At 33.3% G+C, this 15,530-nt stretch overlaps 1 protein-coding gene across 4 annotated transcripts in view; it reads right to left on the bottom strand.

The window, feature by feature from the left end:
• Nucleotides 1–14,771, bottom strand: part of LOC145668108 (uncharacterized) — a 52,438-nt gene extending 37,667 nt beyond the window's left edge. For all 4 annotated transcript variants that reach the window (XM_081735634.1, XM_081735635.1, XM_081735636.1 and 1 more), the window contains exon 1: nt 14,280–14,771. In XM_081735634.1, the coding sequence (XP_081591760.1) occupies nt 14,280–14,641 (362 nt within the window). In that variant the 5' untranslated portion in view covers nt 14,642–14,771. The remainder of the gene's footprint in view (nt 1–14,279) is intronic.
• Nucleotides 14,772–15,530: the final 759 nt, after the last annotated feature.

The following is a 15,530-nucleotide window of genomic DNA, read 5'->3' as shown; positions in this document are numbered from 1 at the left end:
CGAAATATCTACCATTTTTGTTCTATGGAAATCGGTAGTTAAACCGGAATTAACAGTAAATTTGAACCACAGCCGGTCTTGATATATTGCTGTGACTACTCATGATAAGTTGTCTTTAGACGCTGAATCGTTTACAGGAAACGCTTCTCGCTATGTATTAACGTATTTGTTCTGTAGTAATAAAGGTTGAAACCAAAAATGGCTAATTCTATCCACTTCCAGTTTGAATTGAATTTCAACGGAGGAAACTAAACATATTCTTTGGATAGCGAGTAGATTAGAAGAATCCGCAACTTCATAACTTTTAGCATTCCTCAACTAAGAAAATCAGAATTGCACCTGGACGTCATAGTAAATTTGAACAACTCCTAGTATTGGAAGAGCATTGTTGGTACTCATTATATATTACATTAGGACTCTAAGTCGCTTGGAGAAAACAGCTTATCATTACATAGTCCTGCATTTGTTCTATGGCAATAGAAGCTGAAAAATATACTGGAAACGAAAGTAATAAGAAATTTGAACCATTTCAGCTTCTAGCATAGAGTTGTGGATAATTATTTTGTCTTTAAATCCTGGGTTGTTTCCGGAAGGCTGCTTTTCGCTATCTGTTACAGTTTTCGTTCCGTACCGATAAATGTTGATGCCGGGAATGGCTAAATTCAGACTTGCGGTTTCAACAAAAAGTAACGAAGATGGAACCTATTCTTGGGAAGGCGAATTGATTGAACGAAGCATCGGGAAAACACTTACCTTCTTTACTTTATAGAAGTATTGAAAGTAGCTATAGTAGTAAATTTCGATCACTTCCAATTTTGGTAGAATGATACGGGTTGTGAGATGTTCCCTTCTGAGCCTCAACCGAATCAAGAAAATTTGTTATGTCACCGTTTTGCTTGTATGGCAACATATCTTAAAACCACGAACTCCTAATTTATATCGCTTCCGCTTTGAATACGGGTTAGCGAAAACTATGGACTCTTTCCACAAAACGATGAACTGATTAGAAGAAACGCATTGCGATATCTCTTCTCGTTCTTGCCCTATAAAACTATTGAAACACGAAATAATATTAAACTACTTTCTGCTTTGGTAGTGTTGAGACGTCATGTTATGTTGTCTTTGACGCCAAATCGGTTGTTAAACGGCGTCTTCTTGCTATCTATTTCCGTTTTCTAGCGATCAAATTTCAAAACACATGATGAAATTTACGCTTGATACTTCATCGATCCCAGAAAGCAGCTTCCCGATAATTTCATCAATTTTATTCTCTGAAAATCACTACTGAAACTGGAAGTACAAGTAAATTCGAATTATTTCTGGTATCGATAGAATATTGCGGATAGTAGCAGTAAGATGGCGAGAGACGCTTTATTTATACTGCACGTGTAACTTAAGTGCTACGAGATATTATTCGCGCATGGTATGACCACGTCTTTCAAGAACTAGGACTCGTTCCGTAGACTTAAGAAATCACTCTTTTAAATCTTGATCTCAGATATATCTCTGTGCAATAGTAAGTTTTCAAGATTGTGGATTAAATTTTGCTTTATCTTGATCTAGATAGCTATTATTTTCTGAAACAAGTACTGGCTGAGCCATACACGCTTAAATGCGGTAAATAAAAAACAAACTTCAAATTCAACCCGGAGTATGCGCTGAAAGTTGCGAGATTAATAGGCGACTCAACAAGACGATCGTTGTGGTCTGTGCAACTAAGTGGACAGCGTGTGAGACTCATTGTAAAGTTTCTTCGTTCGATTCCCAGTCCGAATTTAGTTATTTTTTCAAGGAATTAAACATAGTAAACGATGTTCGTAACTGCTACTGAGATTTATTATATATAGAAAAAGAAAGTGTGAGAGGCAGCGAGGAAAACGCAGACTGTTTATTCTTAAGTGTTTATTCTTAAGTAATTTATTCACGTGTATTGAACCTTTTCTTTCCCTCTTTCCACGCTTTGCTTGTGCATGATGCATATCATTATCTTTATTTTCTTTGCACTAATTCTTACCTCTCACAACTCAACGAGAATTGGATTTATCCTATCTATCTCTTGGTTCTCTAAGTAATGTTGAACTATTTATTCTTTCTTACTCCAAGTGGAGAAATACTCTGGCATGTCATGTTTTGGGACATGCCAGTACTATCATGTTGGATGACGAAGTATAAGAGATACAATGAAAGGATTCAACTGGAGGAACCAGCTACTATATCTTATAACTGTAACCTCCACAAATTTTAATCGTTAGCTGCACTAGCATAAGTAATTAAAAATTGAACTTAAAGGAACGAATTAGCAAAAATTTTAGAATTGTAAAAATTTCGATTAAGAGAATAGAGCTGGATGCAGTCATCGATAGAAAATGGCAAATAGGCTGGCAAAATTCAACGAAAGAAGACAAACTGAAATTATATATTGCATTATTAAAATAAGGAAAGGAACAAGAAAAGTAAACAAAGCAACAATGGAGTTTAACAGGACATGTTCTTTTGAAATTCTACATTGAACGACTGAATATAAAACGTAATCAAGGATGTTACTACAGGGTAGAAAAAGCGTTGGAATAAATAAGAACATTATGGATATTAGAAATAAGCTAAAACGTAAGGGAAGGGATAACATCAGAAAGAAATACATAAAATTAATTAAATTTCAGAACTTAGCTAAGGATATAGTGCAGAAGATCTCGGAAAGAAGGTATTAATTACTTTGATACAAACTATCAAACTTTAAGATAAATACGAGGAAATAGGTTAAAAACGACATAAATTTCACTAAAAATAATCTGGAATAGTTCAACCTTACTTCCTTTCTGTGCTAATGTTCTATGTGATTGCAGATGTGATTGTGTTTAGTGTGGCAACAAATCAATTGAAAAGGAAACAAAACATAACAGACAAAAGAAAATACTTTTGAACCAAAAAAAAAAAAAAAAATACAAGATAACCAGTTGATTGCCAATACTATCTCCTTGTTTGGACTATATTTTAATTCTCATTTTATCCTATTTATTTGAGGACAATACTAACGGGAATTAACTGCGAAGAATATATCAGAATAACATTACTTTCAACGGAAAACAAAGAACAAACTATTTTTTTATATACAGTTCCAACTATTTTACGAGTTTCGTATTTGTAATGCATATCTATGTCTGCACCATAGTTTAAATTCAAAAAAATATAAAAAAAATAGAAGACGAGGAGGAAGAAAAAGCATCAACAAAGGTTTCATATACCATGTAAAACCTAAAATGGACATCCCTAACCTGCTGAGTTATACAACCCGAAAACGGAAGATACTGGAAATAAAAAATATTACAGAGAACTAACACGTCATAAGTCAAGTTCCTATAGATAAGACCTGAAGAAATCGACCAAGACAGGAGGGAATTGCAGGCTATAATCTAAAGCGGAAAAAAATAATATAAATAAAAAGCAATGTTCGTTAATAGAAACATGTAACTGGTGACCAATAAGCTTAAGAGCGGTTCCCTAACCAGTATCACATGTCCTTTAAGCCAGCTACAAATATAAATTTAACAAATGTAATGCACGTTTACATTTTCTAACATAAATTATGTGTATTTTGGGAAACTCTACTTTCAAAACTGGCTACGAAATTAATGCGACCTTTCCACTTTTTCTACACACTGTTGATACTTCTTAGAATATAAAAACGAACCGTAATTTGTAAGGGTCCTTCTGTCAACTTGTTGACTGGACTTGGGATAGTTCAGCGCTTTCAGTTTCAAGTGCACAACGTATCGACCAGTACAAGAAAGGCAGTATGAAATATGGTACAGTAAATATGAATACACTACAGTACTGGCAAGATACTAGAGAACTTATATCTTGGCGGAATACTATCGAAAGTAGTGCGGAAAAATATCGAGAGAAGTTGCAAATTAAAGTACGGGGAAATACATGGAAACGTACATTGTATTACGGAAACTGATACATAAGTAAACTATAAAGAGTGTCTTTTGCTCCATAACCTTCTCCCCTATCTCAGTTGCTTTCACTTTCGTACTCTTACGCTTCCCACTGGATCATGGAATAAACTTGTACGGGCAAGAAGCTGAAAGGCGGGCAATAAATTTTCAAAAAAGATTTTACAACTTTTTTCATAAAATCTTCGATTTATAGCCATCTTTGTGCTTTCACAATGTAGTCTACATGGAAGAATAAAAAGTCGCTTAGAAGATTCAATTTTTCATGCTAATAAGAAACATTCGACCGAAAGGCAGGATGTACTTAAGGTTAGTCTAAAGCCACGAAATGGCGTCTTTAGAAAGAAGTACAATTTTTTACTCGCAGAAAGGACAGGATTCAGTTTTTACGAAACCTCAGAAAACGGGCGACACTATTGTTGCACTCAATTTGGTAGATGGGACAAAATCTTTGACTTAGTTTATCTTTATTTCTCTCTTCCTTTTTTCTTTGCAAAGGACGGGCAGAAGGTAAGAGGTGTTATTCGTTTACGACCTTCGTAGGAATTTTATTTCCCGATACTTCCTTTCCTCTAAGTAATCTGACACCATTGAAAACCACCCGGAAATGTACCTTGTGTGTTTCATTTGGAAGGAGAAGTATAGCTACTGAGGTCATTCCTTGAACATACGAACGGTGAATTAGCGAAAGTGATGGTTACTAAGATTCTCTTTTTTCTTATTGTGTTTGTAATAAATTATTCGTCTTTCTTCACGTGATTCTGGAAATGCAATTAAATACAGTTTGCACAGCATGGATTTAGTCAAAGACGTTATTAACGGTGACACAAATTGGACACAAGAACCTGCAGTGGCATACACAAAACGTAATAAAGAGGAAATTCAAGCACTCAAGTTCATATCGAGTGTCACTGATCTGTACAACATCGTACAACGTACAGTATACAAAGTTTTGAATTATGTACCCTCTGTAGAGGTTTTGAAACATGTTGCTCCTTTTAAATTTTCATATATTGTCGGTGTGGAGGCATAATACTATTTAGTGATAACGACAATAAAAGAGAGAAAGAAAGAATTTTTTTTTATAATAGTATAAATTATCAACCGGATTAGCGAGAGAGAGTACTATATTTACGAAGATAAATGGTAATTATCAAATACTTGGAATTAATGAAAGAAGTAGCTAAATAGCTAGTACATTGTAGAGTGGTATCTAATTTTAAAAAGTGAAATGAAATATCTCAGTTTAAAGTCACATGATTATGTCCTTTAGGGTAAGGGAGACAGATGATTAAGTGAATAATGGTGAATTATTTGGTATACGTACATATTATATATGTGAATGTATGTATGTACAGTTCCGATCAAAAGTTTTCCAACCCTCCTGACTTCTGTAAGCATCCACCGTGATCATTGGCACGAAAACTTCAACGCCCTGCATGATAGTGAGTTCGAATTTACGAGCGAAGCTATATGACTCGTGAACCTACAGTAACTTGGAATCCGAACAACATGAGCTCACGCCGGGAATTAAAACTTAAGTTTTCCCAACCACTATGCATCAGAGGTACTCGTGTCTACGTAATCAAATGTGACAACATCTGAATCGAGATCTGAGAGGCACTGCAGATATGTCAAATCAAAATTATTAAAATCTAAACAAAAAGATAATTTGATAAAGATATAGTATAAACAGAAGTGTACAAGTTGAGGCAAGACGTTAGTTTTATTTGGGAAGTGTAGACATAGAGGGTCAATATATTGACAAAAACTTGAAAGAGCTATCCAAATTTTGTAGTTTTTCTTAATAGCTTGTTGATATGCCAACGTTTAAAACGCCAAAAATACAACACTGAAAAGTGCTTACAATGGGTTCATATGCTCCATTATTGCTTGTTGCAATAGTAATGACGAGCATTACATATACGCTTCAACCGTGCAACAACTGAGCAGAGAATCATGTATATTCACTGTCTTAAACATTTTTCAAACAATGCGCTTTTAGCTTCTTTAAAACCAGGATATCTGTAAGGTAGAGAACTGTAAGATTTGGAAAACCACGTTCTCTTTCAAATTTTTGTCACTGCATTGACCCTCTAGGTTTACACTTTTCAAACAAAACTAATATCGTGATTCACATTCCACACTTTTGTTTATACTAAACAACATATATATCAAAATGTCCGTTTTCATTTCAATTTTAGGATTTATAAATTGACATATCATCTCCAGTACCTCTCAGACCTCAATTGAACTCGTCAAATTCTATGCTTTAGGCAGGAGTACATCTGATGCAAGGTTGTAAAGTCCTTGTGTCAAAATAATAGGCTCACAATAAATGCTTTAAAAAAATCCGGGGTGTTCGAAAACTTTTATACGGTAGTGCATATATATATATATAAACAGATGGAGAAAGAGATTAGATGGATAGATATAGCTCTTTTAGAAAACAAATCATAGAAGGTAAACAAACAAAAGCATTTTTTTTTACTGGAAACCATAAGTGAAAAGTAGGGACCTACACAGCATCCTCATGCAAGATGGTGTGACGAAATTAGGTAGCATTCCGAATATTTCCGAAATAAACTATACTATTCCTGGGTGTAATTGGGAAAAATTTACAAATATATCTGGGTATAACAAACGTTCTGCAAACTGGAAATATTTTAACAAGCGGTTCTAGCGAATCGGCTGAACAACACCACTGACTAGGTACAGTACTTATTTTATTTCATCACAAATATAGCCCAGCACATACAAAACACTGTATCATTATTGAGAAACAAAGATAGTAATGGGTTATACGCCTACTTTAGAGGAAGCTTTCTGCTAACTAACGAGAAGTTAGCTGGATAATATTGCTATTGTAGGATAACACTACACCATATACAATGTGACCAGTTTCTACAATGTTCATGTTACATTCTCGTCATGACTTTTTGTATAAAAATGGGAACCAACCAAAAAATTCTGAAATATACAAATGGAAGGTTAGCATGTATGTACAATTACAATTATGTGTAAGGCATAGTAACATATACAAATGACATCTAAATTTCTTCAAATTAGTCTACGAGAGAATTCACACCCACTACCAAAAAGTGGAAGGCGACGAATATACATGGCCTCAGCATGAGCGAATTTTCTGATTTCACGGATTACTGCTATGGCAATACCTTCATGTGTTCAAAAGCGTGTTCAGCGTTAATGATTTCTTCAGTTCTGGTACAAAATGAAATTGCAGTGGTAAGTCGTGCGAATATAGAGGATATTTGAGTACATCCGATTCCCATCGCATGAGAAGATTCTAAAAATACGTTACTGTGGCGTCTTGTTCTGGCATTTAGTGGATTCTTTAGGAGACAACTTCCAAGACCTGTAAATGCTACTGGTGTGTGTTTCCGAGCTTTACGAATAATTCTAATGTTTTTTAAAGTAATCTGAGGTAAAACATGTATGAAATGTGCGATTCGTTGCACTAATTTCTTTTTGCCGTATATCCTGATAAGGATATGTATGTTTATCCAACTTTCTATATACAATGTTTACATATGAACGACTCAGGCAATCATAAGCGCCATTTCTGTTGAAATTGATTTATAACGTGGAATTGATTGTGATGAATCCACTGAATAGTATGTCGGTAATTTAATTTCGGAAATGTACCTGTAGGCGGTAAAGGAAGTTTGTTTGGTATGTGTTATTGCAGTCAACTTCCAAGTTGACTCGAAAGATACAACATTGATATACCATTACGTTTCACCGAGGCACTTATAGATACTAACCTTCAATTTGCGAAATTTCTTACTGCGTTCCCATTTTCGTACCAAAAAATGTGTCTCGAAGCATTTGAGGTAATCCTCAGGTATCAAACTGAGAAATCACCACCCTTTTAACAGTATACTATATGAAGAAATTCCATATTTTTTGTAAAGATCCGGATATAAGACTCATCCTAAATTTTACAATTAAAATTGGTCAAAATAATGTTATGTGGTTTGTATTGAGAAGCGAACTACCGATCATTTGAAATATCGAAGTATTAAAATGAGTGTGCTTGAACTGCGATAAACCTGTATCGCGGCAGGAAATTAAGGCACAATGCTGTGACTGTGCAAAATTATGTCATTTAAAGTGTGCTCAGTTAGTTGAAACTGATCTTGAATATCTAAAATCCATCGGAGAGTCTTGGCGTTGCAATAAGTGTAAAAAATCTCGTAGAAGCAGCATGCAATTGCAGTCAACCGTTCAGTCAGAATCGCCAACTCTTGCAGACGTATTAAATCTGACTAAGGAACTAGAGGAAGAAATTTCAAAATTAAGTAAATCGCAAATTAAGACTGTACCTTAGCTGGGAAAATTTCTCGACCTGGTTCACGAAAAACTGGATGAAAGTTTGGAACATATAAAAAAACAGGATGAAAAAATTAGTGAATGCCTAGCTGAAATTGAACGTTTAAATCAGGAGAATATAAACCTAAAAAAAGAACTTCAAGAGGTTACAATGGACCTAGATGCTCTAAATCAATACGGAAGTCGCAATACACTTGAAATATTTGGTGTGCCGGAGAATACAAATGAAAATACCCTTGATGAAGTAAAAAAAATGGAGGGCGTGCTTTAGATGTTAATGTTAGTGAAGATATGGTAGATGCATGTCATAGAATGAAAAAAATACATCATCAAAAATTAAGTGGAATCGTAGTTATGTTTGTGCGACGTTCGGATAAGGAAAAGTTTTTACAGAGGCGAAAAGTGAAAAGAAATCTGAACACAGCACATTTGGGTTATAGTATGAGTGAAACTATATATGTAAATCAATCTCTTAAAGCGTATTTTTGGTCAGGCAAAGAAAAAGAAAAACGAGAAACATTACGCATATTTATGGGTTGATCAGACGGGAAATATATTTAAAGTCAAGATGATAGGAACGTTTTAATTCTTAGTACATTGGTTGATGTACAAGCTTTGTTATACATTACTATTTTCAACATAATGGTTTTAAATGAGATAAATATTTATTACCAAAATGTGAGAGGTATTAATACTAAATTATGATCTCTTGCTTAGTATGCCTGCAGAAAATTATGATGTAATAATATTAACAGAAACGTGGTTAGATGATAATATTTTTAATAATGAATTTATTGACGATCGATATAACGTGTTTCGTAATGATAGAGTAACTAACGGAGGAGGGGGTGTTCTTGTCGCTGCCTTGAACAAATACCAAAGTGAAAGTATAGAAATTAGTATTAATGGTGTAGAAACAGTGTGTATTAAGTTACAGTTGGGATAGATATTTTTATTTCAATGGTTTATTTTCCACCAAAGTCTAAATTAGATAAGTATGTTGAATATTACCGATTAACGGAAAATATTATTCTTTCTAACCGTATCAGGTAGTGATTGCTGGTGATTTAATATCCCTGAAGTTAAAGATAATACAGACCTACTACACAATGGTAACATTTGTATTGCTCTTGCGAATTTTTTTATCTCTTTGTGATCTAAAATTGGTAAATGATATTAAAAATAAAAATGGAAGGACATTGAATCTGGTTTCTGTTAATCAAAGTACAAATTGTAGTATTGCTAAAAATGCTTATGCACTATTAAAAGAGGATGATCATCATCTATCTTTGCTGATACAAATATCAGTAACAGGAAAAATAACTTATGCAAAACAGGGGCAGGTGACCATTTTCTATTATAGCAAAGCTGACTTTGTTAATATTTATACTTCCTTAAGAGATGAAAATTAGGATGTAGCAATAATAAGTTATAATCCTGGGAGTGCATTAAACCAATTTTACGACATTGTTAACATATTATTAATAAGAACGTGCCTAAGAAGGTGGTAAATGCAAGACATCGTTATCCTCCCTGGTTTCTTCTTCAATCATTAAATGTATAAAGGAAAAAGAATTTTGTAGAAAACGGCAGAAATACCCGGTTTATTCTCATAGTAAATTTGTTGAATTGAGAAGCAAATTAAAAAGTATGACTGATTCATCATATAAATTATATATCTCTCAGATAGAGTCTACTCTTGTTAAAGATACAAAACCACTTTGGGCGTTTATAAAAAATAGAAAAGTTAAATTGCTGTATGACTATAAAAATGAATGTCAAATGAAGCATTGATGTCAAATGAATCGATATCTAATGCCTTTGCAGATTACTTTAAAAGTGTGTACTCTCCTTCCCCTTGCACATATAGTAAATTTGATTCAGTTGACACGATAGTTTCTCAATGTCTTTCCCTATATCCAATTACTGATTCGGAATACAATGAAGCTGTAAAAAAATTAAAACCCTCAAAATCTAATGGACCTGACTTGATTCTAGAGTACATTTTTAAAGGTTGCTGTTCAGTGTTGAAAATTCCGTTATGTCATACTTATAATTTAATTTTATAAACACAAATATATCCTAAGCTCTAGAAAAAATTCAAGAGTCTGTCCAATCCATAAATAAGGTAATCCTTTGGAGATAGGAAATTACAGACTCATTTCAGTTATTTCAGCCCCATCAAAAATTCTTTAAAATATATTATACAGAAGAATAGATAATGATGTTAAACCATATATATCTATTAATCAACATGGTTTTTGTCAAGGAAAATCCACTATAACAAGTTTGGTTAACTTTGTTCAATATATATTTAATTCCTTTAATAATGGAAACATGGTTGACACAGTTTATTTGGATTTTTCAAAAGCTTTTGATACTCTGGATCATCATATTCTTCTAAATAAATTGACTAAATTTGTTTTTTGTGATTTTTTTTTTTAAACTGAATTCTTCTCATCTGAGTGATCGACGACAATTCGTAACATACAAATTCTTACATATATAAGGTAAATTCTGGGGTACCACAAGGTTCGAATATGGGACCATTATTTTTTTATTATTCATTAATGACTTACCAGATATCTTCAAATACTCCAGGAGTTTGTTATTTGCTGATGATGTCAAATTACTTAAAAAGATAAAAACACTCACTGACTGCAATGAATTAAATTCTGATTTTTCAAGAGCATACAAATGGAGTTTAGAAAATATGCTATATTTTAACTCAAATAAATGCTGTTATATCTTTCTCTAGAAAGAGAAAAGTATTATGTTACGATTATCAATTGTCTGGAAAAAGTTTAAAAAGATGTAATGTTGTAAAAGAACTTGGGGTCACATTGGATGATAAATTAACCTTTGAATTTCATATTAACAAAATGAGTAATGAGGCTTTCAAATTATTTGGATTTATGTTTAGAAATACTTAGGTGATGAAAAATGAATTTGCTTTGCCTAATTTATTTAATAGTCTTATAAGAAGTAAGTTAGAATATGCTAGCCTGATATGGTTTCCTTACACTAGAAAGAACATAGAGAAAATTGAACGTGTACAAAATAAGTTTCTACGATTTCTTTATTATAAGAAATAGAATAAATCCTCATATTTTGAAAGGATTTCTTATAAATCTTTACTCGAAGAATTTGCTGTAAATTCGTTATATACCACAAGAGAAATAAGTCAACATATCTTTCTGTATAAAATTGTTAATAGTGTTATCCCGACTTTCCGGGTTCACTTTGTTTTAATGTGAAGAAGGATGTATTGCGTATTATGTTATCCTTTTATTATGGCATTTCACGCTCTAATTTTCACGAATTTTCACCTGTCATAAAGCTTAGTAAAAAACATGATGAACTGGTACAACGTAACTCAAATATTGATTTTTCTTTACAGGTACAGTAGTTGTTTAAATTTTGCTTGCTGTTAATATTGCGTAAAGATTTTCTTTTTATTTTTGATACATATCTAAGTGAATATATTTATAATTTGCTGGAGTGCAAGTAAGAAGTTTCAGTTCTAGAAGCAAGGTGGAAATGAAATTGATAGTAACTTATTTGTAATTATAAATTGTAAAAGCATTATGTATTGTAGAATAAATGTTTGTATAGCTGTGCATATTGCTATATTATTTTGATTATTCTAGTTAATACTGTAATAGGTACTTATATATGACATCATCTTTTTCTTTTCTGTTTATTTCTTTCGTAATAATATTTTGAAACATATGCTTGTACACCTATTGCAATTGGGGGAAACCCATGTTATAGGTAATAATAATAATAATAAATAAATAAATAATAATATTAAGGTCAATACAGATTCGTTGTTTATCATAAAGCGGTTTGGTGCTGAATATGATGTTAAAACAAAAATTACGTAGAAAACGTCACTTTTTTTTCTAATTAATTACTAATACCATACAAATTCAATAATCGTGGTTCAAACTATAAGCAACCACAATAGTTCACTGAAAGATATTCTACTTTGGACTTTGATACTAGACAGTGTATTCGATAATTGTTTTGTGTCTGTCTGAGGAACGCGAAAGCAAGTTTATATGTGACGCGTGGCCACATGTTTACCTGTTTTCTAGAGCTGTGAGCTATTGAATATATCCATTATGATACATTTTCAAATATCTAAATACTAATATTCAAATCTTACTGATCGAAATTACGATATTTTTCAATTTTTGATCTTCCAAAATCTTTAGATATTTTACGATACTACAATATTTCTAGGATTTTCCATTTTCAAAGGGCTCTCACATAACTAAAAAATTTACATTAACATGTTATGTTAGTTTGGAACACAAATATGCAAGAAATGGAAATATATCGGGATGCTACCTATATCATCATCAGAAGCGTACAAATACCTAATTCAACACGTCGTTTACATGTATAGGTACTCAACTTCGGATATGCTCCCAATCGCAACCGACATAGCAATTCTGCGCTCCTGTCTTATTTCAGATACCACTCACGTTTTGCTAGAGACCACCTAGCACAAGTTGGTTAGTGCCATTTGCACATATACACTAAAACCCCTTTCCTAAGTGACCTATTTGGAGGAATGCAAATTCACAACCCGGAACGATTGTTGACAATACAAAAAGCCGATTCCCTGAAAAAGAAATAAATATGCAGACTTTACGTATGAATCCTTAAAAAAAAAAAGGTGCACCCAATTTTGGTTAGAATTCTCGCTTATCCTGTGCTTTGTTAATATTTTGGTAACCCTCCAAGAAAGTGTGTCTGGGCGCATTCGAGTTAAATCGTGCGTAAAATCAGAAACATCCATATTTTGTTTCAGTTTAACACTTTTAAGGTCTCAATTTCGGAAATTTTCGGACCTTCTTGTGTCACTCTATCTACATTTTTAAAGAAAGTTCTATAAACTAAACACTCTCGTAGAGCACCCATATTGTAAATATGTAAAAGAATTGGTGAGAAATGTGTAATCAATACTGTTTGCTGCACCAAAATTATAATTCTTTCACCAATTACCTTCTCATCATCCCCTAAAAGGTTTCCGCAGGACGCCATGAAATTATCTTACTTGGCGTAGATACAATTCAAAGGAGCCAACAGATGTAATTGTGAAAAATATACAATTATTTGATGATCGTCGTATAAGGATTATTTCCGGACGTGTGGTGTAAACACTACAATGCAAAAGCAAAAACCAACCTATTCTAGATGGTCACTTAAAAGCACAATGCTATTTAACCGAGTCAGAACTCAGCTAAGCCCGCGGGCCCGCTCGGTAGCGCGAAGATATGTCCGTAGGAAGCAGACGCATGAGCGATGATGGGAATGCGTGTAAGGTAAGGTAGTAAAAAGAAGTGAGTTTTAGGAATGATGCGAGTTCCAATATAACTTGTCATGATTTCATACTCTAACGTAACACTTCTAAATATAAAATAAAGGTTCTGTACACTATGCAGAAATATACCGCGGGTGAAAAACAGCATGTAATAAAGTCATCTTTCATACGCACTCACTTACTCAATACCGTCGTAACTCACATGTAATAATTTTACACTAATTCCCTATACTTGTAAACCTAAAGTACAGTTGTAGTGTTTAATATTTAATTCTGTAGCCTGCAGTAATTTCTTTCTTTTAAAAAAAAATGTATTTTCGTGCAAAGTATTTAATTTTAACAGCAAATTTCCGAAATGTGGTGTGCCAAAACTACAACAGCACCATTGATTAAGTAATAAGTACTTCATCGAGACGCGATATACAATAATATTTGTATGGGTGATACCAGTCACTTCCGGTATTGTCTACAGCGAAATCAATGTGTGCCGTACCACTTCCAAGATGCAGATTATTTATATTTGAGATAGCCTATCTCCCATACCAAATTATGTCTCGCTTTTCACTTACGAAACTTCCGAACACGCCCTATCAATCTAAACCAAATACCGGTACTATATGGAAAATATAACATACCTTTCTGGCACAACTGAATTTAAATTTTTTGTTGTTAATTGGTCGCAGTCATTAGAGTACGACGTGGTAGCCTCTTCAACCACCATTTTTCTAAGCGTTTCGATATTACTTTTAAATATAGGATTTTCTATTGCAAATTCTGATTTCACTATATCAACGTTCAATTTCATACCCGAAGAATACACAGCTTTATCCTGCCCCTTTGTTTGCTCTCCTTCCGTTGTAGATAATATTAATTCTTTGTTGTCAGTCATAAGTTCGTATGTCCAACCTTTCCCTTCGAGTGGATCTTCCTGAGGATAATCATTCACGATTTCTTCTTTGCACATCAATTCCAACTTAACAGACGCCTCACCAGCCATTATGACTTCACGTTTAAGACGACTGTGTTTTATACTTCCAATTTATTTAATGCTGCCGGTGTAATTTATTTTATGTGACTTACACGAACGTTCATAGAAGCAACTTTATATTTACAATCAAACATACATTCAGAATTGCAAAAGTACAGTATAACCAGCGTTGCCAACCTCGGAGAACAAAATTATCGATTTTCGCCCTTAAAATTATCGTATATTACAAAAAATTATCGTATATTTGTTAAAGGCGTGATAATTGTAGAACAAGTATAATACTACTAATAATAGCAATAATATATAATAAACTTACCTAGTAATCTTCAGTTTCGAACTCCAAATCGGTGTCACTATCCTTATAACCTTTTTTTATCCTTACTTGTACCTCCATATATGTTGGATTTATTCATCGATCCGATCATTAATCCATTGGGTTCAAACTCGACACAGTTTTGTACACATTGGACAGCGAGCATTATATCACTAACTGTACTTGACTGCAATTTGTTTCTTAATGGTGTTTCTATTAAGTTCATTTTTGAACATGCTCAAAATCGGCACTAGTAGGCTATGTGGCAAAGCTAATATCTTCAATACAACCCTTCCCAATTCTAAAAATTCGTGATTTCCATGGGAATCTTTAGCATTTTTGATGAAAGCCCAAAATTTGTCTACTTCCTTACAACGCAGATCTTCCGGAAACAAAGCGTAAGGTAGTGCTCTCCACTGATCGTCTATTAATTGTACAATATTTTTGTATTTTCGCAGTATTTTCATCGAAATATCTCACACAAACACATTTTTTGTAGTCGAAATATCTGCAGACTCATCGACTGAATTTTTGTTTCTGTAAGATATCATTCAATTCCTTCAAATGGCATTTACTAATGACATT

This window comes from Thermobia domestica, chromosome 13, assembly GCF_964235325.1.
Source record: "Thermobia domestica chromosome 13, izTheDome1.hap1.1, whole genome shotgun sequence".
Taxonomy (NCBI): Eukaryota; Metazoa; Arthropoda; class Insecta; order Zygentoma; family Lepismatidae; genus Thermobia; species Thermobia domestica.
This window is presented reverse-complemented; position numbering and strand designations above follow the sequence as displayed.